At 39.6% G+C, this 23718-nt stretch overlaps 1 protein-coding gene across 1 annotated transcript; it reads right to left on the bottom strand.

Moving 5' to 3' along the window:
- Nucleotides 1-3903: 3903 nt before the first annotated feature.
- Nucleotides 3904-12575, bottom strand: RNF144A (ring finger protein 144A; the record flags this gene model as incomplete). Its single annotated transcript, XM_009582607.1, has 6 exons — nt 3904-4456; nt 7553-7642; nt 8946-9093; nt 10932-11139; nt 12197-12257; nt 12471-12575. Coding segments are annotated over 6 exons (744 nt in total), but the record flags the coding sequence as incomplete, so codon positions are not given.
- Between the last annotated feature and the right edge of the window lie 11143 nt (nt 12576-23718).

Here is a 23718-nt window from a genome sequence, read left to right as displayed (position 1 = left end):
ACCACAGGGCTCTAAACACAAACAGCATGCCTTACTTAGTATCTAAGTGCGTTAGCAATTAAGCACTGATGCAGGCTTTTTTGATGTCTTTAATATCAATGTCATCAAAAACCGTATTCTATCTGCTTTCCTCAGGATTTTAGATTATGTATGTGAAATGTACAAACTTTGGTTTTAAAAAAAAGCAAACCTGCACAAAGCTTTATGCATGCTGCACCTCACTGCGATGAGGAACGGCCTGTATTAAATATATTTATTCCTATACAGTAAAAGGCCTACAGATGAAATGCACAAAACTTCGTTTTTATTTTCCTGCCCGTATCAATTTTAAACTGAAAGCACTTAATCGTTTTCTGATCTATGAATATTTTATCCTGTCAGCTCCATAAACAAGAGAGCTTTTCACTAAATTTGATTGTGTTTCCTGCATGTCAGGAGATCAACTGTCAGCTGAGAGTTGATCCAGTCAGTTCTTATTTGGGATTTTGCCTAATTCGTAAGCCGGAGTATTTGAGGAAAGATCATGCTGCTTGGTATATGGGGGAAAGCATCCCAAGTTCTTGGCATGCTAAAGTCAGTAGTAGGAGGTTTCAGGATGAATGCCAACATGAATAAAATTGAAATAGTAACATAAAACTACAGTAAGCATTTTTATGTCATCTTTCATCACAGAATCTCGAAGAGCTTCAAAACCAATGAATTTGCCCTCACAGCCTTCCTGTGAGGTAGGTAAACATCGGTCCATCCATTTAAAAGATGGTTAAATTGAGATAAGAGAAGATCAAGTGACTTGTCCAATGTCACGTGGGGAAAACTCAATGCTGCTGCCACTGCAGTCGGTGCAGGCTATGCTCCTGTCCTCTCTCAGGACTGACTTCAGCCCAACTAATGAATGGCAAGTCTAGGGAGATGCAAAGCCTCTGGAGTCTGGACTCCACACTCGGTCCCATGCTTGCTTTACCCCAACAGAACATGCAAATGATGTACTGCTACAAACTCCATTAAAAACAGCAACTAAGACAATGCAAAAACTCTAAATAATAGCATAACCATAAAAAAAGCAACAGAAATCATGCAGTGCATCTTATTTTTCTGGTGAAAATCTAAGAAGTCAAAGCTGTTGTAACAGAATTTCATCTGAAAAGCAGCAGACACAAACATTCGCTTTTCCATGGCAGGGGGCTTAAATGTCAGAGTTTAAAATAATGTATTTACAATTCAATTTCAGGGTATTAAATGTCACACTATCAATATAAGCTGTAACATAAAAATGCCCCAAACTCAATACGTCACCGCCAGAAGTTGCTACTTTGGAAACAAAACAGCATTAAAAAAAAAAATAAAAAAAAAAACCACCAAAAAAATCCCCGAGAAGAATACAGATGGAATGACATTTAGTAAACCTGAAAGAATTAGGTATTTGGTAAATATACGTAGGCATATAGTCTATCCCAACAGCCAGGATGTGAAACGAGATATATCATAAAAATGTCCAGTAGCAATTCAAGTATGTTGAGATCGGGGACAGAGATATACCGACAGAAGTACAGTTTTCTGATTATATATAATGCTACCTCTGAGCATTAATTATAAACTATCATTAAAAAAGTCTGTATTTGTAAGGACTTCTTTTTCTTTCCTTTTTTTTAAAATCTGGAAATGCATTAATTTTGACATTGATTATTAACTGGCCACACAGTACCGTGGAAAACTCAAGTTTCACTATATTGCCACATAAAGGCCGTCCCTAAGAAAGGCACAGAGAAAATAAACCTCATACCAGGACACTCCGGTACTGTTAACAGGCCAGTGCACCTCTGCTGTTCCCTATTATCCCAGTAGTAGAATTGGTCATTAGAGCCACTGCCACATACAGCAAAATCCCTTAGTGCTCCCAATTAGAAAATTAACAACCCATGAAATCTTTACGTCCTTTTGTCCAGTTTTTCTTTCTCCAGTTAAATAGAATTACAGAGCCAAGGATGAAAGGTCATAGCTTAAGCTTACCTCCAGGAAGCTGTCCTTCGCAGAAGGGTTTCCATTATTCTGCACACTGAAGCTATGACTCAGGAGAAGCCAGGTGCTCAGCTTAGGGCACCTCTAGGGAGATGGACTGAGCTGCTGCCAGAGCCGGCGTGAGATAACCGCTTCACCGCCCGCTGAACTCAGCACTGTTCCACACGCCCTTTGGGGGCTGGCAAACAGTGATCGAACACACTATCCAGACTTCCCTACAGATACCTTTGAACAACTAAGCAATTTTTAATAACAAAGATAGCTAAAATACTAAAAATACTGTGATAACAAAACCAGATATCACAAGCAAAGATCTGAACTGTGCATTACCATAAACAATCCGAAGATAGCTCAAGGAGTTCAAACTTGCTGGAAACCAGCTATCCTTTTTCTTCACGTTACAATGGCTGAACTCATTAAAATCAAGCCAAGTAAGTGAATTGCAGATAACCTCCAGCTCCCAGATCTAAAATCTGTGGTTAGACACAGTTTGAATTTGGATACCATTAAACTTGGAAGGAGGGGGGGGAGAAGAAATTCAAGAGTAGTTTTATAAAAAGACAGTGGCCCTTTTCAAAATTGTACCCTACAGTCTTTTTATTTAACAGATAGACAGTATAAAACGAAAGATAATAAAGGAGTCGGTTCCTTACGCTTGAGCTATGAAAACATACTCCCAGCCTGTGACAGCAGCCAGAAGCAGTTGCATTTAAGGGTCTTAATACATTTTCAGTGCAAAGTTATCCTGGCTTCAACATATTCATCCATCTCAGTACATTGATAATGCACAGAAATAAATGATGATGAAAAAACGACAGTCAAACTTCAGTCCACAAGCCATTCAAAAGAATGTTTTCCTTCAGTACTACACACAGACATACACATTGCTTCAGATGCTTCATATTTCATGGCAAGAAGTTATTAGTCAAATTCTTGTAGGCTTTAAAATCATAGCAAAATGGTTTTCAACAAAGTATTTCTAAAGAGAAACTACAATGATTAATAGTATGTTGACTAGCACACTTTACTACCCTGGAAACACAGCACTGTGAATTCCGTAAAACTATCAAATCAAGTCAAGTGATTATTTTTCAAATGAAAACTTGTTTCGTCACAGCATTGTTATTAACAGCATACACCATACATCATACAATATTAACTCTGAAAATGGGCTAAGTAGTTTAAATGTAAAGTACAACTTCCACAAATATCCCAGGTATTTTTATTATTAACTACAGGGATAACCCTGATATATTTTTACACTTAAAAGGAAAGATTCATTGATAACCCAAGAGTCTGCTAAATAGTAAAGTTAGTCCTATATTTTTTAATAATTGCCCTAAAGACAGAAGCAAACTATCCTGAACTTCCAAAATATTTCAATAGCACAGCTATTTACACATTTGGTTTAAATAGGATTATATATATCTCTCTCTATATATAAAAAGATTAAGATACCTGGATTAGAAGTTACATAGCCCTGTAAGTGTAGCAGAACCCTAAACAACAGCAAAAAATAACAATTCAGAAAAACACTAGTGGTCCAGCGGTAATCAATACCATCAATGCATTTTTAAAAGAACCTTGATTAGATAGCAGATTTGTGTCACCACTCAACCTTACAGCTTTATCAATTCACTTTTAAAATGTAGCTTTCAATCAAACAAATTTCTTTAAGACTTCAAAAAATTCCTGGAAGGCAACAGGACCAACTTTGTCCTTCTAACCCTCCCCAGATTTCAAGAAAGGCATAGGATGGCCTATATGCACCTTATTGATTTTGTTATACTTGGAAAAATAGATACTAAAAAGGACATTGTGATGGCTTTAACAAAAACAGATGTGTAATAAGCATGGTAAAGTCACACTAAGTTGACTATCTGATTTAAATGATAGGCAACTTAAATATATAGACAACAAATTTTCAAGCGAACAGATATGTAGACAGTTTAGATTTGTATGCATTTTTAGCTTGTTTTGCTGATGTCATTCAGCACAGTTCCCAGTCCACCAGCAGGGCATCAGAAACTTTTTGCATTTTTTTTAGCAGTATCACCTCTTCATTTCAGATAGCTACCTGGGTCCATGGTCTCCCTTTAGCACCAAACTTGCCTTCCATTACCCTCCTTGTCTATTATCAATTGATCTATGCAACAGTAGTAACAACAGTTCCTGGAACCAAGACTGGGTGTCAGTGAAAAGCAGAACGGGTCAAGTAAGGCTACAGCAATGTAAGTGCAAGAGGGAAACATCAACAGCAACAATAAAATCAAAACACATGTTGTGATGAGTCCAATGTTCTCTCAGTCTAGGTAGGTAGAGGGTCATCATCTCCTTTATTACATTTGCACTTGCAGCACAGAACAAATGGTGTAGCAAGTAGAAGAAAAGGGGAGGCCACCAAAAGTAGAAGACCAAATCCTGCAAAAATTCCTACCACCTGCAAGAGAAAGGAATAGCATTGCATTAGGGGTAACAAATGTCTAGATTCTGCTGACGCCAGTGCATCATCAGTGTCCTTCAAAAGGATCTCAGCAAATGCCATTGACCTTATCAGAGCCAGGACTTCCCCCCAAGCGTACGCTACAGTCAGCTCCTGCGGTCAGTAAACTTGAGTGAAACCAGAGAGCCAACATTCATGTTTCATTGCTCCAGTCAGAACCGCAGCCACACAACTCAACTTCATCACACAAAGCGATGCAGATGGTTATTTGCCTTTTTGAGTTTTGCTATGTATCTCAAAGAACGAATGAAGCAACTGACTAGATACTTTTTTCTTGATCAAATCTAAATATTAAATATCAGGATCAAACCCACAAGACAGTTAGAGACTCCCACTTTCAGGTGCTCCCCTTTTTGCTGGAGAAAGCTCCAAAAAGAATCAGTCAAAGTTCTGATGTTGTTCATGGAGAATCTGGGAAGACTCCCACAAACTTCCCACCAGCAGGAACACAAGCTTGGGAATCTCAGCCACAGATTACAAACACTATAGACTATAGGAGGACTTTGCATATGTCAAATGGCTTTTTGCAGTCAGACCTGAGCTCACCCTGCTGCTTCAGGGGACATGACCTAACTCTATCTAAAAGCATTTTTTTCATTGACATTTAGTGATCACCCTCTTCCCAGCATGGGCAGAGGACCACAGAACTACCCATCCTGATGGTGTACCAAACTCTGTTAGTTTCTACAGAGTTTAAATTTGGAAAATTATTAAAAAAACATTCAAGTTGAGGTTCATTGCCTGAGGAAGTTTCCCATTTGCCACAGGCAGCTGAAGAGTAATGCTGCAACAATATGCCTGCAAATTATTTGAGAAAATAATTTATATTTATTCACGAGAGTGTCTGTGAATAATTTCGAATAATGAAGGCAGGAGTGGCATGCTAATCTGCTAGCAAAACCTCACAACAGAAGGCAAAAAGAAATTAGAGTGCAGTACTCATTACGAATTCTTCTAGCCAGGGCTAGACAAGCCACTTCAATTAGCTGGCAAATATTTAATTAGCCATAGTATAGACGGGATGATTTACTAGTACTTTTGTTGGCCACAGACAATTTCTTGTTCTGATTACTATGTATTTCTTTTTGCAATTCCACTATCCAGGGATTTTCAGAGGAGGGGCTGAGAGGAAAGGCTGGTTGCGGGAGATGGCGCTGTGGGACAGCAGTCACCACCCTCAGACTGCCTCCTTCTATGCCAAATTCTTTCAATCTTGGCTTTTGGCTGTCCAGGGATAAGGAGCTTAAACTTCCTTGCCCTAACAAATTTATTGCCAAGAGCAATTTCTTTTTCAGCTTCAGAGGTGTACACATTTCATTACTCATTCTTTTTTTGGAGGTGCTGACAATCTGATGCAACTTCCATTTACTAATCTTTGCATTTATTTACTACAGATATAAACCAAAGCTAAATTCTCATCTCCTTTAAAAACTGTGAGCTGCAACTATTGCCATACTGTACTCTTTGGAGACAGCATGCCCTTGCCCAGCTCTCTGCGGTCCAGACTAAGAGGGCACTGGTCAGACAGAGCCAAGCTGGAAGTTAGCAGTGCAGTGGACCCGACTGACTACTGGTAATTTTTATGAGATACCTATTTACACCTTCCTTTCAGTCTCAATGTGCCATCAAAGAATTCATTAAGTTTCATTTTGTTTGTTGGAGGTTTTTTTGTTTATTTTGTTGGGGGTTTTTTTGTGGGTTTTTTGTTTGTTTGTTTGTTTGTTTTTTAAACAAAACTGCCTGCTGAGTATTACTTACTCATTTTCTACTTGGTTCTGTTGCTTCTGAAGAAGTTGCTGCCCTACTCAGCATCAAGCCATTCCCTCTGGCCAAAACAAATATTTTTTTTTAAATCCACAAACAACAAAGGCTCACCTCAATTTGCCTTGGATAAATACTGAAAGGAACTTAACATAAGGAAACGATTGCAATGTTGATTTGGCTTTAGTGGGTTTAGCAGAATTATAACCTGACTGGTGGAGAATTATCACTTTCTTTCTCAGCAATGACCAGAACATCAAACATACTGTCTATCAAACATATTTGCACTAACTGCTGTGGCTAAGAACAGATTCCAAATATCAGATTCATCACCTCATATTACAGGTATATCAGGAAAGCGTATGTACCCACACACTTCCTAAGATACCACTGGGTAAGCCACACAAAACCCAGTCCATAGCTCAGGCACCCAGGGGTGTATGTGGAGGGAGAGGGGTGCGATCCTTCTTTTATTTCAGTTTAGCTGTTTGTCCAGAACTTGGGGTTTATTCTCTAGACTTGGGGTTTATGCTCAAATGGAAAGAAATCTGTACTTCATAAAAAGCATTTCGTCTCAAGCTAAGGTCAACTGGCACACAATTAATTTAGGAAGAGATGACTCAGGTACCCGAATGTCTCTGTATCTCTAAAGTGACTGTAAAGGCAGTAGATTGGACTAAGTCACACATTGGCATTTATTTTGTATGCATTAAGTAGTGCAGAGAGCTCTTCCACTACCAGCATTCATGCTGGGTCCACCAAGACTGAATCTAGACTACAAGAGGTATCCCCACACTCTTTGTAATTGTCAGTTTGAATCTGTGTTTGGAACTACTGGGTTACCTTCTACTCAAACTACATGAATGAGTCAACTGGAGTCCATTGCAAGATACTGAGCATACTCAGGCTAATTCCCTTCCATTTCTGGATCTGGAGCTAAAGATCCCTTGCAGGATGAGCTCCCCTGTTGATAGTATGGATGGTGGCAACCCAGTTTTTCCTCCTTGTTTACTGAGAACATACCATGTCACTTAACTGGCTCTGCAAACGCAGAGTTCTCAGTTCTCAGTTCTCTTGGTTTTCTGCCAAGGAGTGTCCTCTCTGGGAGAGCTACTTGTTCCTCTCCAAGCTACTGCCCTCTTTAAATCTGCTATGAAAATTAGTTACCATTTGGCACAGAATTTTACCCTAAGGTGTTAAAATGAGTAAGGCAAAGGAAGGCACTATGACAGCAGTAGACCTGTACAGAGCTTTTAAAGATCTGAGCTTTACCTGTGTTCTGTGCCAGATAACAGATGCCCTGGAGTGTCCCAGCTTATTTCGACAAGGTCCTTTGTCATAGTGTATAAGGAGAAAATCATCCTACAAAATATTAAATGAAAAGGTAGGTAATAAACAGAAGTACAAACTGTTCTTCAAGTTATAAAATACTATTTACTGAGAACTTATAACCAGGAATTGTACAGGAAGATCAAAGCTTAGTGAGGTGGATATGGCCAGGTCCAACCTTTCCAAAGTACTTTGTTTACAGTTAAGTGTCTTCACAAACAGGTTTGTTTAGCATGTGTTATATGTCTATAATGAACTCTTCTCCCAAGGGCTCTCAACCTGCATATTTAAATGCTAGTATGGAGTTTAGCAAGAGGATCCAAGAAGATAAGCTGCCCTTTGTATATATTTTACACACATACAGAAAGAGCAACGGAAAATGAATACTTGTACCGCAGACTTCCCAAACTTAGTTTCTTTTATTAGTTGAAGAATAAAAGGACAATACAGATTTTTGAGACATGATGTCCCTATCTGTCCTGCCATCCTTTCGCAAGCCAGCCAAGACAGCAGGCCTAGTACCAAGGGAACACTGCTTTTTAACTGACCACGTGAGAAGCCTGTGACTTAAGGACTGTTAGTAAAGCATTCCAATGGGACAAACACAGGATTTGAATAGTCAGAGTAGCTTTCGGGAACCTAAAACATTTCCTTTGCTATTGTTAACGATGCTATAAAATAAAACAGATGACATGGAAACAGATGTTGTGTATTGTATATACTCTGATTCTTGGGCATGATAACAGGCTGATTTTAAAAAAAACATAAACATATGACAGCAGCAGCTTATAGACTGACAAATTCCTGGTGTTAGGACAACATCGTATTCTTTTTCATATGTCAGATCTATTTCTTGTCCCATAGAATATAATGAATGGTAAACAAATCTGATTGCTAGACTCCTGCATGGTGACGCATCAAATCTAAAATTTGTCTGATAAACTTCCACAGACTGAAAACATTGCTATACTCATCCTAAAACTCCTTCAAGAAGGGGAACGTCGACAAGTCAGTACTAAATGAAGCATTATTTAAAAAAAAAAAAAGCAAAAAAAACCCTAAACCCATGTTAGCTAGCATGTAAAGATTGCAGACAACATTTTCATAAAATTTTACTTTATAATGATTATTTCCTGACTCACATAGGCAAAATGCTAAGATCACAAAGGTCAGACAAGGAAAACAGAGCATACAAATCCTATCAAATTACCAGCATCAGCTCTGGTGGGTTGCAGTCCACCAAGCTGGGCAGAAGCTAGTGAGCTACTATTTAATTGATTAATGAGACAGCTAGATGGCAAAGCAATGAACTTACAAGCTTCTGGCATGTACTCACATCAAGAGATTCCAGACAGTACCAGCAAAAGGCATGTTTGCAGTTCTTACACATCATTTGGGCACAGCCTTCATCTCGTTCAATGTAAACTTTACACTTTGGACAGCGTTTGATTGGCGCATCATCTTCTTCCATTTTAAAAATTGAACTGTGGGAGAGAGTGAGGAATTAATAAGGTGTGTGGCCATGAAGAAGAGAACTTCTAAGAAACGTGCTAAGAAGATAAGCCTACTTTTTTATTTTTTAAAAAATGAGAAATTAGTACAGATCCAGGTATTTAACTGAGTTTTGTTATTCAGATATTTTGGCTATACTCTATTTTTCACACATATCTCTAGAAAAAAGTGTTTAATGACTACAGTGCCTATGTAAGAGTCAGGACATTTTCTCTGCCACATATTTTACCAACTGTTTTTGTTATCTAGTGATACTAACAGATATTATACAGTTTTCTCCCGGTATGTATCAGATGAGGAGCAGGTAGTTCACATCTAAATGCTTTGTAAGTCTAGATCATTTTCCTTCTTCCTCCCTTCTTCTTTCTCAGAAAAGAAGAGGAAGCAATCCCTTGATGGCACAACAAGCCCAGAGCACATTCCTTCGGACTGTGGCACCGGGTAGACATTGCTTGTCTCTGCCCTTTTTGAGGATCCTCCCTAGGGATTTCCTTCCAAATCAGGAACCAAGAGGTTTTTGGGGCATGCCGTTCTTTCAGAGTTGATCTCTTCATCTCTAACACTGTCCTAATGAGTCATGGTTCATGGGTTAGGGTCAGCACCGCCTCTTCTTGTCTTGCATCACTGTGCAAAACCATAGGATGTCCCCTCACATAGTGGGCACAACACAGGGGAATGTGGAAACACTAGAAGAACATTTACTTCCTTCGAGTAGGTTTCTACCATATGCAGGCTTTATGCACACCAACAACTAAAATGTACCTTAACAAATGACACTTCCTGCAGCCACTGCCAGTGGGAGATACAAGAACAACTGATGGGGAATCAACAGTTTGCTGGAAAACAGGACTGACCCTTGACTGGTTGATTGATTTGCCCAACAGCAGGATGAAAGGACATACACTCGTTAGTCACACTAGGGGCAATCATATTACAGAAAAATGCTTTGAATCCATAAACTGTATATGAAACTCCAAATGCATGGCAGCACAAAGTGCTACTGGCACATTATGACTCAAAATGATGAAAAAACAAACCTAAATGGAGTAAAAAATGAAGCATGAAATAAAAACTAAAAGCAACCGAAATACTAAAGGAAAATAAATAAAGTTTTTTATCTTGCCATGAAGTTTAGTGAGCTTCAGTTCTGGTCAAGCACACACAAAAAGCATATGCAAAAGTTACTGTATTTGACCAGGAACTCAAGACAGCATCCTAGCTAGTCATCTGTTACAGCAAGCTTGAAAGAAGACAAGTTATGAGTAGCTAAGTCTAAGGGCTTCAATGACACCTTGAACTGCTATACAATCTTTGAAAAAGCCCAAACATTAAGTAGAACACATGCACAACGACCTTTCTTATCCACTGGCTGCAGTATGCCAGTGGAAACAGCTTGAAGCAGTTTCACCAGTGTGCACCAGTGGGGATAATTGACAGGGTATCCTAAAAATCACTGTCTGGCATGATGTTACCAACCCTCACGCTGTCCAGAATTGCAGCAGCAATGAGATGGTCTCTGAAGGGAAGCTCATGAGCTGCCTGGATATCATCTTTTTCCCACTGTGGCAAAAGGGCGGCTGATGGAGGCTCAAGCAGCTCCTTTGTGCTTTGCCGGGAATGGTGGCAAGCAGTGAGGCTGCCAAGAGCTATCCAGTTTTGGAACACAGCATTAAAGGAACAGGAATAGCTAAGTGAAGGAAACAGCTTTAAAACAAAATATCAGGAAAACGCCTCTTTACTATTCATACTCCGGTTTGTTCAAAGATAGACTGTTTTGTTTCTAAATACTTGATCTTTTGCAATACTTTACCTTGTTTCTCCTGGAAGAAAAGAGATTGGCATGTTCTCTTGACAGCCTTGACCTGGATGCCAATTAGATTTGCAAGCAGAGCAGAACTCAATGTCACAGGCTTTGCACTGGACCAGCTGAGGGTCCTGTGGGCTAGGTTCCTGGAGCTGGCAAACTGCCTGGCAAGTAGAGGATGGACACCAAGTCCGACACGGATCCAAAAGCACTTCTGTAAAGGGGCATAAAAGAACAAAATTCAAAGGTGGTTACAAGACCAGTCTTCCATAACAATGTATTTCAGCTGAGGTTGACTGGCAGGGCATTTGAAGACACACATTTTGAAAAGAAGCCTTTTAATTTATGCTACCCACTTAGACATAAATCTGGCCTGCTTTACAAACAGGCACCAAACTAAAGTGAGTTTCCTGAGTTTGAATTAATTGCCCACTTTCATTCACTGAACTAAACTTGTTCTGAGAATGAGATGTTGTATTTTTCTTCAGTTGTACTTGAAGTTAAATAGAGCATATAGGATGCAGGTATAACCCATCAGAAAGTGTTTTTACAGTGCCTTGCCCAGTAGGACTCTATTTCAAGTTGGCCTCTGCCCTAATGTAACCACATGATTAACAATAGCATAAGACTGTTATACAGTTTCATCCCTTTCCTGGAGGCTGCTTACTGGTAAGTCATTTCATGTTTCAAAGCCCACTGAAGTCAATAAACACCCACCAATGACTTCAGTGGTTTCTAGGCTGGGTCCTGCCCTCAGCAAAACCTTACTCTAAGTTCTCTATGGCCACACAGTTCCAGATCCCCAAAGGCACCCAGTCAGCTTATATCCTCATAAAAATTAACAAGGTTCATGTTATCATTACACACAGAACTGCCTAGTAATTCTGCACCAGATGCCATCACAGGAGATAATGGTGGCTCCGTAAAAGGGGTCAGTCTACCTCCCCAGCCCCTAGGTACTGGTAGTCAACTCAAACAGCAAAGCTCGAAATAGAAGTCACTCCCTCCCTTAGTTATAGAGCAATATAATACATAGCAATTTTCTTTCCTTAGTTTATTCCCAGAATGTTGCAATTCTGGGAATCACGCAGGCAAGAACAGAAACAACGTTTTTCGTTTTTGTTTGTTTTTTGTTTTTTTTTTTTTTGTGATGACCAAACAATTAATGCACAATGGTACTGCATGAACATGTGCAGAGCCAGATTCTGATTTATGGGATCGCTCTGGAGTGATAGCGTTCCCACAGCCTTGCAATGTGTTACATGTGTTACCTCTTTCAAACTGCAGCTTCTTATACCTTTGCATGATTTCTGATGCAACCATGCACTCAATCTGTTGAAGGAAGGAAAAGGAAAAGACAAATTTCCAATTAGGAACAGCAATAATCTAAGGCATTTTCAACAAATGGAGACAAAATATTTGACCTTTAAAGAATTATTAAAAACATACGTTGGCAACAATGGCAGCTGTAACATACAGAGCAAGACACATTTAAACATCCTGGAAAGAAAAGAAAAAAAAAACCTATTTGCAGTAAAAGTGTACCTCATTTTCTTGCAGATGACCTCGCTTTGGGCAGGCAGCATCAGGGCAGCTGATTGCTGTTTCTAGACCTTCTTTGATCAAAAGTTCCACATACTGTTTTAGGCACTGTAAGAGAGCCAAAGACTGAGATAACTATCCCACCAAGAACAAACCACTCAGTATTTTAACAGCTTTTCTCTGAAAACCTAAAGAACTCAAACTGCTTTGAAAAAACATATACTACTGTGTCCCTTTTACAACCATGGACCATGCTCACAGCTTTTGCCATGGTTATACCTTTAAATTGAAAACAGTAAGTTAATTTCCCCATCAAATAACTCTTCCCCAATTTAAAATACGCAGCAAATTAAAAAATAACAATAATGGGGAAAAGGACAAATCAAACAGGGAGCTAGGAGGGGAAAAAAAAAAATAAAACACTACCAAGATAAAATTAGATTAACCACACTCCAAAAATCTTTATGTAACGGGAAACCACAACACAGTTTAGTAAGCAGTAACTACCCATAGACAGACATCTGTCAAGCATACCAGAGAGCAAAAGGGAGTGGTGTATCTTGCCTTCTATTTCTAGAAAATAACTATCTGAACTTCATGGTTAAAGATGTATCTTTTCCATAGGAAGGAAAAATGTGAGAATTAGGACTCCCAGAAGAACTACAGTTTCCATGGGGACCGAATAATAAATATTGGTAATACTAATACTTTTCTCCCCTAGCAACCACAGCATTTTACCCAAGTCATAACTGAAAACGTAGCATCTAACACAGTAGTGCACAGCACGACCATCAACAAAACAGAGAAACAAGGTGGATATTTTAGACTAAGGACAAATTAAGACCAAACCTTGTTATTCTTGAAGAGCAACCACCCCCCTTCACCTCCACACTTCCCACATCTAGGTGAGAGCTACGGCATAGGTGCCTGCTGGGGAGGCAAGGGGAGCGATGGAGAGAGAGAGAGATCCTTCTCTCTGCAAATACCACGCAACTTCTACCAGCCTGACACTACACAGAAAGAGCAAACGAGGGTCTGCTTTCCAGCAGATGGGTCACCCTGTGATGTTCCCACCCTGCTTGTGAGTTCAGCTGGCAGTGGCAAACTGGAAACAATTACAGAAAGTAGGTCCCTAGCTCTCTGTTATGTGCATAAAGAGTGAGGCTAGACCAAAAGCAGAATGAAATGAAGACACAAAACAAGCTCAGCGTACTGCTGGGTGGGAGGCGAGAAGGATTACACGCTCTGCAGCAAGCTGGCAACACAGGGACTTCAAGTACTATTTCCAGACAGAACTTGCAAAAGGTATGCAGCTGCCGACTTGCCACCCGCCTGGGAAGGCAAAGGGCTGCATCGACCTTGCCGAGTCCAGCGTGCCTAACTGCGGGGCAGAGCACAAAGCCGCTTCTTCCTTCCAACCCCACCATCAAACAGGGCCATCAGCGAGCACGTTTCCGGCCTAACCCTTTGCATGTGGCTTGTAGCTGCTGAGGTCCAGACTTTGAGTCTACTCGTTCAGCCTCTTCTCTTTCTGTTCTGCCTCTCGATATATCTATTCTGCTCCTTTCACAGACCCTATTACCTATATTAACATTTTAGATTTTACCTCTCGCAGCTTGATTGCAGCAAAAACTTCTCTTCCTGCCCACATAATTTCTGCTGCTGTGGTACACAGCTTTTCTGGCAGCAGCATGCCACCACCTTGATAGCATAACAAATCATTTCTGTCAGATTCCCCTTCCCTGTGTCTCCTACTCAAACAGAGACAACAGGTCTATTTTTTGGAAAAGAAAAACAGAGATTGGGTAATTGATATCTTTTAAAGTTTTACATGTGTAAAAAATCCATGCGTGATAGATTATGGTCGATGTCTTCCTCTTTATCAGTAGGGATTCAATGAAGACAACTGTTCACTTAGTAGATGGTTTGACTTGCAGAAGGTTTCCAAGCCTTCGCTTAGAGCTCTGCAGGGCGGGCGGTAGAGCAGTTCAAGAGAACCACTAGCTGCAACCACAGTAGGCTGAGCTCTGCAAGAACCAGGTCCTAGGTTGCGTGCCTTGGCAAACTGCGATTTCAGCTGTAGGGAGGTATTAGTGTTGCCATAATGACACTGTCGGCTCTTCCCTTTCCCCTCCATTTGCAGATGCCAAGCGTAGATTGAAATGAAAATGCATACATTTTTAATGCCAGCACTTAGCACTTATAGAAAGTACTTTTCAAGCTGAATGAGCTTTGCCATCATTAATCATTAATGTGGATAATTCTCTTCCTCAACCTGTTTGGGACCATTGCCAAAGCCCATTCGATTTGTTTCCCTTTCCTTACATCTTCCAAGGAATGACACTGTTCATCCCTGCCACGAGCAGTGTCCAGGGCCTTCCCCTTCCCCTGGTGTGGCACTGGCCCCTACCCCCTCAAAACCAGCCCAGCCAAAGTGCACTTCTTATGCTCCATCTTCTGGGAACACAGATGCTGTCTCAAGGCCATGAAATATCACTGTAAATTAGGCAGAGGATAAAACACTGTCCATTCAAGACTTCCTCACTCCAGAGATTTCTTGGGTGAAGAAGGCGTAACCCAAAATGGTTGCAAGAGAATTTGAAGCACAGGGTAGCTGTGGCTTCTCTTGAGAGCAGACACAAGATGTGCTACTTGTGTCAGAAAATTATAAACTGGCTGCAGTACTAGAAATGCACCAGCATGCAAGGAAAACAACACAGTAGGATTAGGTACTCAGTTATATACTATGAAAAATTCATTACAAAACAACTACAAAAAGATGACAAATAAATTGTTGCTCATTTTCTATGCAGCTTGTAGTTGATCTCATGCTGGAAGAAAATATCTTCATAGCCTTTCCATTAAGGCAATAAAGTGCTGTATAGGATAAACGAAAAATGTGGGAGTGCAAGTCACCCCAAACAACTTTCAAAATGAACTGTATTAAATAATTTTTCTCAGAGAAAACAGGAGCTGAAATTAGGTACCTAAGGGCTGAGATTGGAATAAGGTCACAAGATATCCTTGTTGTACATTGACCGTTATAAAACCAGTACGCTGAGGAGCATCTTTATTCTTCCTTTGATGGACGTGTGTCAATGGAAAGTTACTTTTCATTGAAGCAATACTTTTGCTAAATTCCACTTGTTTTTTTTCTTTAAAAAAAACTCATTGTATTTCCGTAATTAAATAACTAAATATTATTTAAGTAAGTCACACTTCGAGATACTCTAAACCTATCAAAAACTGATGGTGGTTATTCTGTACATTTCTGCTTATGTATATATTATGAAATGATGAAGTCATTATAAGACTTGGCATTTAAAAAAAAAAATAACTCTTTACTGAATTAAGTAAGTCATAAGAGGAAATGTTTCCTTTGCATTCAGTTTTGTACTTCTTTTCTGTACTCTGACAATCTTTACTTAGAATAATGAAGACCTACCTAGCCGGCAAGAAGAGAGGACCAAGTGTGTAAGTTTTTAGTCATTAGTCCAGCTACAGTAACAAACCATGTTTGCTGGTTTGTTACTGTCTGCTCCTACTCCTTTCCCAGTCCAGAATTAAAACATGTCCGTTTATAGCAATTGTTAGGCAAGTTACTCTGTTTTACATTGCAGTTGCAAGAAGTGAACAGGTAACTATAGTAGCTTCGATTTCTGTCCAGCATGCACACTCTCAGCATACCAAATGACTCGGGGAGGAAAAGAATGATTATTATATGATAGCACTCCAGGACACTACTAAGGTTGTTTGGGTTCCTTAACTATACGCATCTATACCTTAACATTCATTTTACAACTTCCTATATTTTTAAATCAAAAGGAGATTTTAATACACTACCATAAATGAATGTTAGACAGGGAATGCCATGAAAACTGCCATATAACTTTTGTAATTTCCTGTAGACAAAGGAAAGCAAAGCACCGCACAACATATGTGTTATATTTAAACTATATATAGATTATATAAACTACATATATAGAACACATACATAAAAACTATATTTAAAACTTTATATAAGGTTATATAAACTGCAGGTCAAGATGCATCGCTTGCCCCAGTTGCTGCCAAACAGGGTAAGATCAGTCAGAAGAGACTGGTCAGCTCCCCCGAGCGTTACACCTGTATTTTTCCCTCGGTATGCACATTCCTTGTGCATCTCTGCTTTCTCCTCTTTCTGCACCTCACTGCTGTCCTTTCTGGTGTCTGGATGACTTTGTCTTTCACCTGGTAATCCAAGAATCCTACTGTTGTTTGCTGTCCCCATTGACAAAGGTCAGGAGCACATCCACTTTGAGGAGTTTTGGCCCAGATCCTCTCTCTCAGAAGGATCAACTCAGAGCCCAACTCAGCAGCGGTTTTACTATCAGCTTCCTATATAAATTAGGAACACTTTTTTTTTTTGTCTCAGCCTCAGAGATAGATGGCTAATAAAGGAACGACTTCCTTTCTGAAGCTGCCAAGCGTAGCCTAATATTTAAAGCTCTGCAAGATGAGTTGTACTTCTAACCTTTGTACGTCAAGGATTGTGCCACACAGAAAGGTATATTCAGTGACCATTGACGTGCTGTTGCTTTAGAGCTGCACGTCATTTTGTCTAACGTTAAAAAGATCAAAATACCCTATCGGAATCAAAATGGTTATTTTTTGCCTAATTTCCAAATCATAACACGTAATTTTACTCTGCTGCATTTAACTCTAACAAACCTGCACAGGCCACAACAAAATCTCTATATAAAGAATTAAAATGTCTGGCTTTGAATTTTCTTTTAGGAGAATTTGAGCAACAATTATACCTATTTCTGATGATGGTGCTTTGTCTTATTTTTCCCGACACCCAAAACCAAATAAAACCCATCATAATTCATAAGAAGGAATCTGACTTTCATTGTTTCCATATGGGGCAACATTTATCTACCATCTACTTCGACAGAAAAAATGTGTTCACTTGGTGCCTAAGGTAATTTTACAATACAAAATGCACGTAATTAAAAACACTTGAAGATATTTTTGGTGAACATCTTCATTTTTTAAAATAGAAGAGCATACCTTTTTGAAAAGTTACAAGTTTGCTTTTAAGAACATGTTATTGCTACTATCACAGGAGACAAAGAATGGCTTTTCACTTTTTATTTGAGAGTTAGGCAGGCAAAAAGATTATCCTGTATTATTTTCTTAACAGCTGCTAGGTGGATTTTGTCAAAATGCAGACTTCTGACTACACTAATGCTGCAGATGCAAGTGCCAAGTCATATGGGAAATTTTATAAATAAGTCAATGGATTTGGAAAGGCCAAAAAAGCATGACAGGATTGCAGAGCCAAGTATATCATCACCGATTCATTTGATTTATTTTTTAAAACTTTAAATGTATTTTAGTGCTGGCACTAGGCCACAGCCATCCCAAAACGAAATGTGCACTACACACAAAATCATCACATGCTGGTATTGGTAAAGCATTTTAAAAAAACCAACCACCTACTGATAAAATTGAGAGGGAAAAAAGAAGAAATAAAAGGAAAGAAATCTAGCATTTACCAAGTTCTAAAAAAGAAAGGGAATGAATTTTTTACAATGCATATGTTAAAGATGAGTATTAAAGGTAGATGAAGGCAGTTGCTATTGTGCACAAATATTAACCAGGTAAATAACCCTTCACCTTTGGCAGACAATCACTAAGAGTTTTGCACCGCACTTCAGGAACACAAGGAAGGGCTGACATGCTTTTTCAACAAGGTTTTTTAAATTTTTTTTTAACCAAAAAATCTGATTCTAAAATTAGTGGGCCTAAGTTTCAATGTAAAGAGTGGAAATGGAAAATAATACTGGGAAGAAAGCTCAAACTGAACAAGAAAATGTTTCCAAGTAAGATGATTATTAACATGTAGACTAAATTGCTGAAGACTCGCAAATTCTGTATCATCTGCAAAGCAGGATTAGATGAACTTCTAAAAATATACATATATATATACACACACATATATATTTATATAAACTTGCATTCAACCACATGAAGAGTCAGGAAACACTGGTTGGTATTTTATGATCCACATTACAAATGACATCAGGCTGGATGAATGTAATGATCCCTTTTGGCCTTACGTTCTAGGAAAGAATATAAAGAATGTGAAAGGATATTGAGTGAGAAGCACTTATTTAGCAGTGTTTTGTAGCCACAAATCTACAGTTTGGTCTATGGGTGGTTTTTGTGCTAAAAGGATACTAAGCCAAAGCTCAAAATTCACGTGATGAGGCTACAGTGGCGAACAAAACTACCGCAACAACTTTTGATAGTATTTTGTAATATTCTTATGTTCTGCATACCAGGTATTTTTCTTTATGTTACTTAAAAATGAATACTGAGAAGGTAGTATCTTTTCTTGCTCTGTGCTAATTCCACTAAGCTAATTCTGCAGTCAGCCTGGTGAATAGGTATTTATACTGGTAGACACACTGTCTGTAAGTCTTTCGGGTAATGTGATGTAATGCTCATTTTTAGCTTCGGATTAGAATAGTAAATAGTGACGCAGTGTGCAATACTCACCGGGGCAGAGGGAGAGAGTGTGCGTGAGAGTGAGTGAATGTCTCTCACTACAAATAAATCAGAGATATGAATTTGGGTGTCCACGTCTCAGGTGGAGGCTAATACTCTTGGAATAATAGCTCCCCTCCCTTTTGTCCAAACAGCAAATTCACTCTGGACTAGAGAGCTTTCCCCTGAAGAAAACATCACTTTTTAGAAAGACTTTCCATTTAGCCAAAGCTGAACAATGCCAAGAGGAAAAACTCCCCTAAAATAAGCAGCCTACAGCTGGGGTAATCTCTGAAGAAGAGGGAAGAATGACTGAGTAAGGTTTGAGCCTGAGTCTTCCCTATTCCTGTAAAGTAGGGATTCCTGTAGCCGTATATAACTGTCATATGCTACCTTTTTTTAATATTTCTTCTAAAAGCAGGAGGAATGATCATCTGGTAATAAGACAAATGCACTTTTAATCTTAGTGTTTCATAGAAAAAGAAAACTACTTTCTGCCAGATTTCCATGGTACGCTTAGAGCATACAAGAAAACACGTGAGAAGAAAGAAAAAAAAATGGTAAGTTCCTTGGAAAGTTTTTAAGCTTCTTTCAAACTTACTACATGGCCTTTTTGTGTAAAGTAGTAGTTATAATCCCGCTCAAATCTATTCTTATTTAATCACAGGCTCAACTTTGAAATACTCTTGGACTGCTGCTCCAGTGTGCGCAATTCTCTACGGCAGATCTACAATCTGGCTTTTTAGTATCACCCTAATCCTGCTTGGTTGACAAGTGACTTACTGGAAAATATCTATGCACACTTAATCACAGAGATCTGTTTGAGGCACACACGTGACCGTGGGAGTGATCTTTTTTCTTTATTAGATATACTGTCAGCTATACTGACCAAATCCAAGAACACAAGCTATATTCAACCTCACAAACCACCTAGATCTCAGAGACAGATGTACATTAGACAGATGTTTAATGTTTATGATACTGCTTTGAACTTTAAGAGATCATTTCCACTTCTATAAACATCTTCTCTGAGATAATAATTTATTTTCAAAGAAATCTTCACTATCAAAATTCCAGTTTTTATTAACCCTGCAGTTGATTCATCATCCTTAAGAATAAATCACAGGAGGAAACAGTCACTTATCTTGACATGCAGTACTTCAAATCTACAACTGTGAAAGCAGTAACAGAGAATAGTCTTACATGTTTGCTCTTTATATCCTTTGTTCTGTGGCAGAGACAAAAGTCATGCTATACAAGCAGACAAAACCTGGACGCTAAGACAAGCACCTGCAAGGCTCTCCAGAGCTCTGCAGCAGGGAAATATCTAGTGCCCGAAGGTGGCCTCCTATGCTTGAGCGGGAAGGTACACACTGAGAAAGGGACCTTGGCCAGGACCAGAGATAGATAACATCACAGGTGATAAATGTTTTCCCCAAAGTGGCAAGTAATTTGAAAAAGCTCTGTTTGACAGGCTTCCTGCCTCTACCTGCCCAACACTTGGCCTCTTTTTAAAGATACTTTTTTGTTCAAAATTGCCAAGGGTAAATGCCTTTTCCTCCCCCTATGCTGTCAGTTTTTAAAGACCACACCAGCTGTTCTGCAGCCCTGCTAGAGCCTATATTGTCAGCCTAAATCCAGTCACATCACCTTGCCTGTGCATGATGGCCAAACGCTGTCTTGACTGGGGAAGATAAACGCAACCCATGTGCTTCCATGTCTCAGGACAAACCATCTAAGTGTTCTTTCCTGAGCTGTAAAAACGAGCTGGTCTCTTTCCTGAGCTGGTCTTGTCCAAAAGTCCTCGTGCTCCCATCAGCTGGTAGAATCTCAGGATGGGAAATGGCCAGCAGCCTGCCAGGAACAGGGACTCACCCACTGCAAATGCCACTGTGGTTAGTGCAAAGACAGCTGTTGATTTAGCCTGTGGACAGCAGTGCAGATTTTGCTGCTTTGGCTCTATCTCTGCCCAAATACTTTCTGGCAGCACACCCAAATGTCACAGTAGTCCCTGGTACACACTTAACTGATGCAAACAGCTCACAGACAAGATATTCACACTAAGGATGAGGTGCAGCACCCCTCTGCTTGAGTGCAGCCTCCAAACCCTCTGCATCGGAGTAACTCTGCCAGTTTGAGTGTCAGCATCAGCCCATCAGTCAACAAATGATGAAGGCGAGGCAAGAAGAAATGGAGGTATCATCAAGGATGCAGGTATTTTCAGTGGGCGCTATCCCTGAAAGAGGAGCCCTGCTGACTTCTTCAGCTTGAGAAATATTAGACTATGGCAAATATCCTTTGAGACACAGCAATCAATGGCTGTGGAAATCAAAAGCAGGACCAAGCAACAGGAACTAAATGAACCTGAAAAACAAGTGCCTGGTTCCAGTTGAATGTCTTAATAGAGAAAGGGAAGGCAATGAAGACTTACAGCTGCCTATCCTTTGAAATGGCGGGTGGTTTTTTTTTTTGAGGGAGTTTATATACACATTTATATATGAGTGTGTACTGTAAAATATATAGGAGATGAACAATTTTTCTTCAGAGAAATCTTTCACAGCAGTAGACAGTCACCAGAAAATGGCCAAATAAGACAAGGATAATATCTTGTTTTTCATGCATATCTTCATCTTACAATAGCTATTGCAAGTGGATGTACAGGTAAACGTTTTTCTTCACGTTGGATTTTTACTCCTCCATTGTCTTGCATAAGCTGCTTATTCTCACTTATTCAGGGCTGCAACTGGTAGAAACACACAGAGCAAACTTTACAAAACAAAATTTGTTTTCAAATGCTAACATATGCAGGATGAAACTCAAACATTCAGGAGGCAAAAACAACAACAAAAAAATTCAGTCTTCCCTTATATGGTTGTTTGAGAAAAGTTTATTCTATTTCAGAACAGAATGAATATTTCTGAGTGGGAGGACAATACACCTGCAGCAAACAAAGGACCTTTCACTTTCACATGCAAAACATTATGCAAACAAAAATGAACTAGTTTTCCCAACACCCAGATGAAGACAGATAATGTTAATCTCATTTAGTGTCATGACACAGGAGAGGGGTGAGCTGAAGGCTCTGGATCAAGTTTAGTTTTCACTCAGGTTTCTGCAGTTCCCAACTGTACATTAATTACTTTGTAAATAGGAGAGTTTCTTATTTAAGCAGAGAGTTTTGTCATCAGAGCACCTACAAGACAAGTCAGAACCCAGTCAGCCATGTGAACTGTTACGCAAACACATAATGACCTCTAACCACGAAACCTCCACTGACACATCACGTGCCGAGATTAGTATCAGTTCTCTGCTAAGGTTTGGGGGAAGTGAGCACAAGCAGCAAGCTCTAAGCTTTGCCAGCTGCTGGTGGGAAACAGGAAAACATTACAGCTGCTAAGAAGTACCCAGAGCTCTATAAAACCTCACAAGCCATTATGTTTCCCCCTCCCTCCTGTTTGAAAGCAAGCAGGGCATCTCCTCTTGGTAGAGGTGGGGGACAGCCTGGCCTCAGCCCGGTGCTGCCCTGCTAAGGCAGGTTTCCCTTGGCAAGCAGGGACAAACCATGGCAGATAAGGAAGGCAGCCAAGCCCACCTGCTCCCATCCACCCTGCTCTTGGTATCTGCCTTGCCCCAGGGGAAGCAGAAGCTGATGCTGCCTCATTTGGAGTGAGGGAGAACACTAAGTACATTGTGCTTTTTCCTGTCTTTCAACTCAGAAGCCAGCAAAGCTCTATGTGCTTCCAGTCAAGCATGACAACAAGAAAAAAAAAAGATGCCTGCTGCCAGTTACAGGCAGGCTAATGATATTTGCCTTGCTGATCATAGGGTCTTCCCTTCCTTTCAGGTCTTCAGCCTATGAAGAAGGTCCATTAGGGAAATGACTAGAATTAAGTAGACATGTATGAACAGTCACGATAAGGCAAATGCAGTAATCCTGGTTAAAGAGGGCTAGCGATAGCAGGAGAGTCTATCAGTATCCCACTGCCATGCTACTTAAGATAGAATACACTTAGATATAGACTTAAATCACAGTTCTACCAAACTCAGAGGGACACTTAAAGGTCCAAGGAATATTAACCAGCTGTCTCAAGGCTTAAGGTAGAGCCTATGGGTAAGAATCAAAGTACAAGTATCTACTAAACAGATATAAAATTGGTATAGCAATATTAGTTTCAAACACCACAAAGCTGATCTACACGTCCACAGCTGGCCTACAAGAAATCACAAACAAGCAGCAGAAGGTAGGTGCTAACATTAGTTTTGTTATTTTCTTTTTGATCGTAGAACCTCTCTCTCTCTCACACATATCTAAATAGCCCTCTTTCCTTCCATTGGAAACAAGGTGGATTGCAGGTGAGTAATCAAAATAATTTTTTCCATCAAAGACAAGTTTTCTCTCAGGCTTCATATTTCTTCTAGATATTTGCTTGTCTGGACTGCCTACTTGACTGATTTTCTTTTTAAATTTGAGAAAGGTAAGCAATGAATCCTCCGGTACCAGAATGATCAGCACCGCATAAAATCTCAAAGGGGACTGAACAATCTAATGTGAATTAGCCTGTCTTGAGTAAGAGTAGTGGCATCCCTGTACTTGCAACACATTATTTGGCACTTCTATGTGTCTGTTTTTATATACAGAATTACATATGTACACACATATTCATGTAACCCTGAATCACAACACATTTCAGCAACTGAGGGACTTGCATGCAAGAAT

This window comes from Fulmarus glacialis, unplaced genomic scaffold (genome assembly GCF_000690835.1).
Source record: "Fulmarus glacialis isolate BGI_N327 unplaced genomic scaffold, ASM69083v1 scaffold41267, whole genome shotgun sequence".
In the NCBI taxonomy this organism is placed as follows: domain Eukaryota; kingdom Metazoa; phylum Chordata; class Aves; order Procellariiformes; family Procellariidae; genus Fulmarus; species Fulmarus glacialis.
Note: the sequence above shows the minus strand (reverse complement) of the source record. Positions and strands in the feature narration are given on the sequence as shown.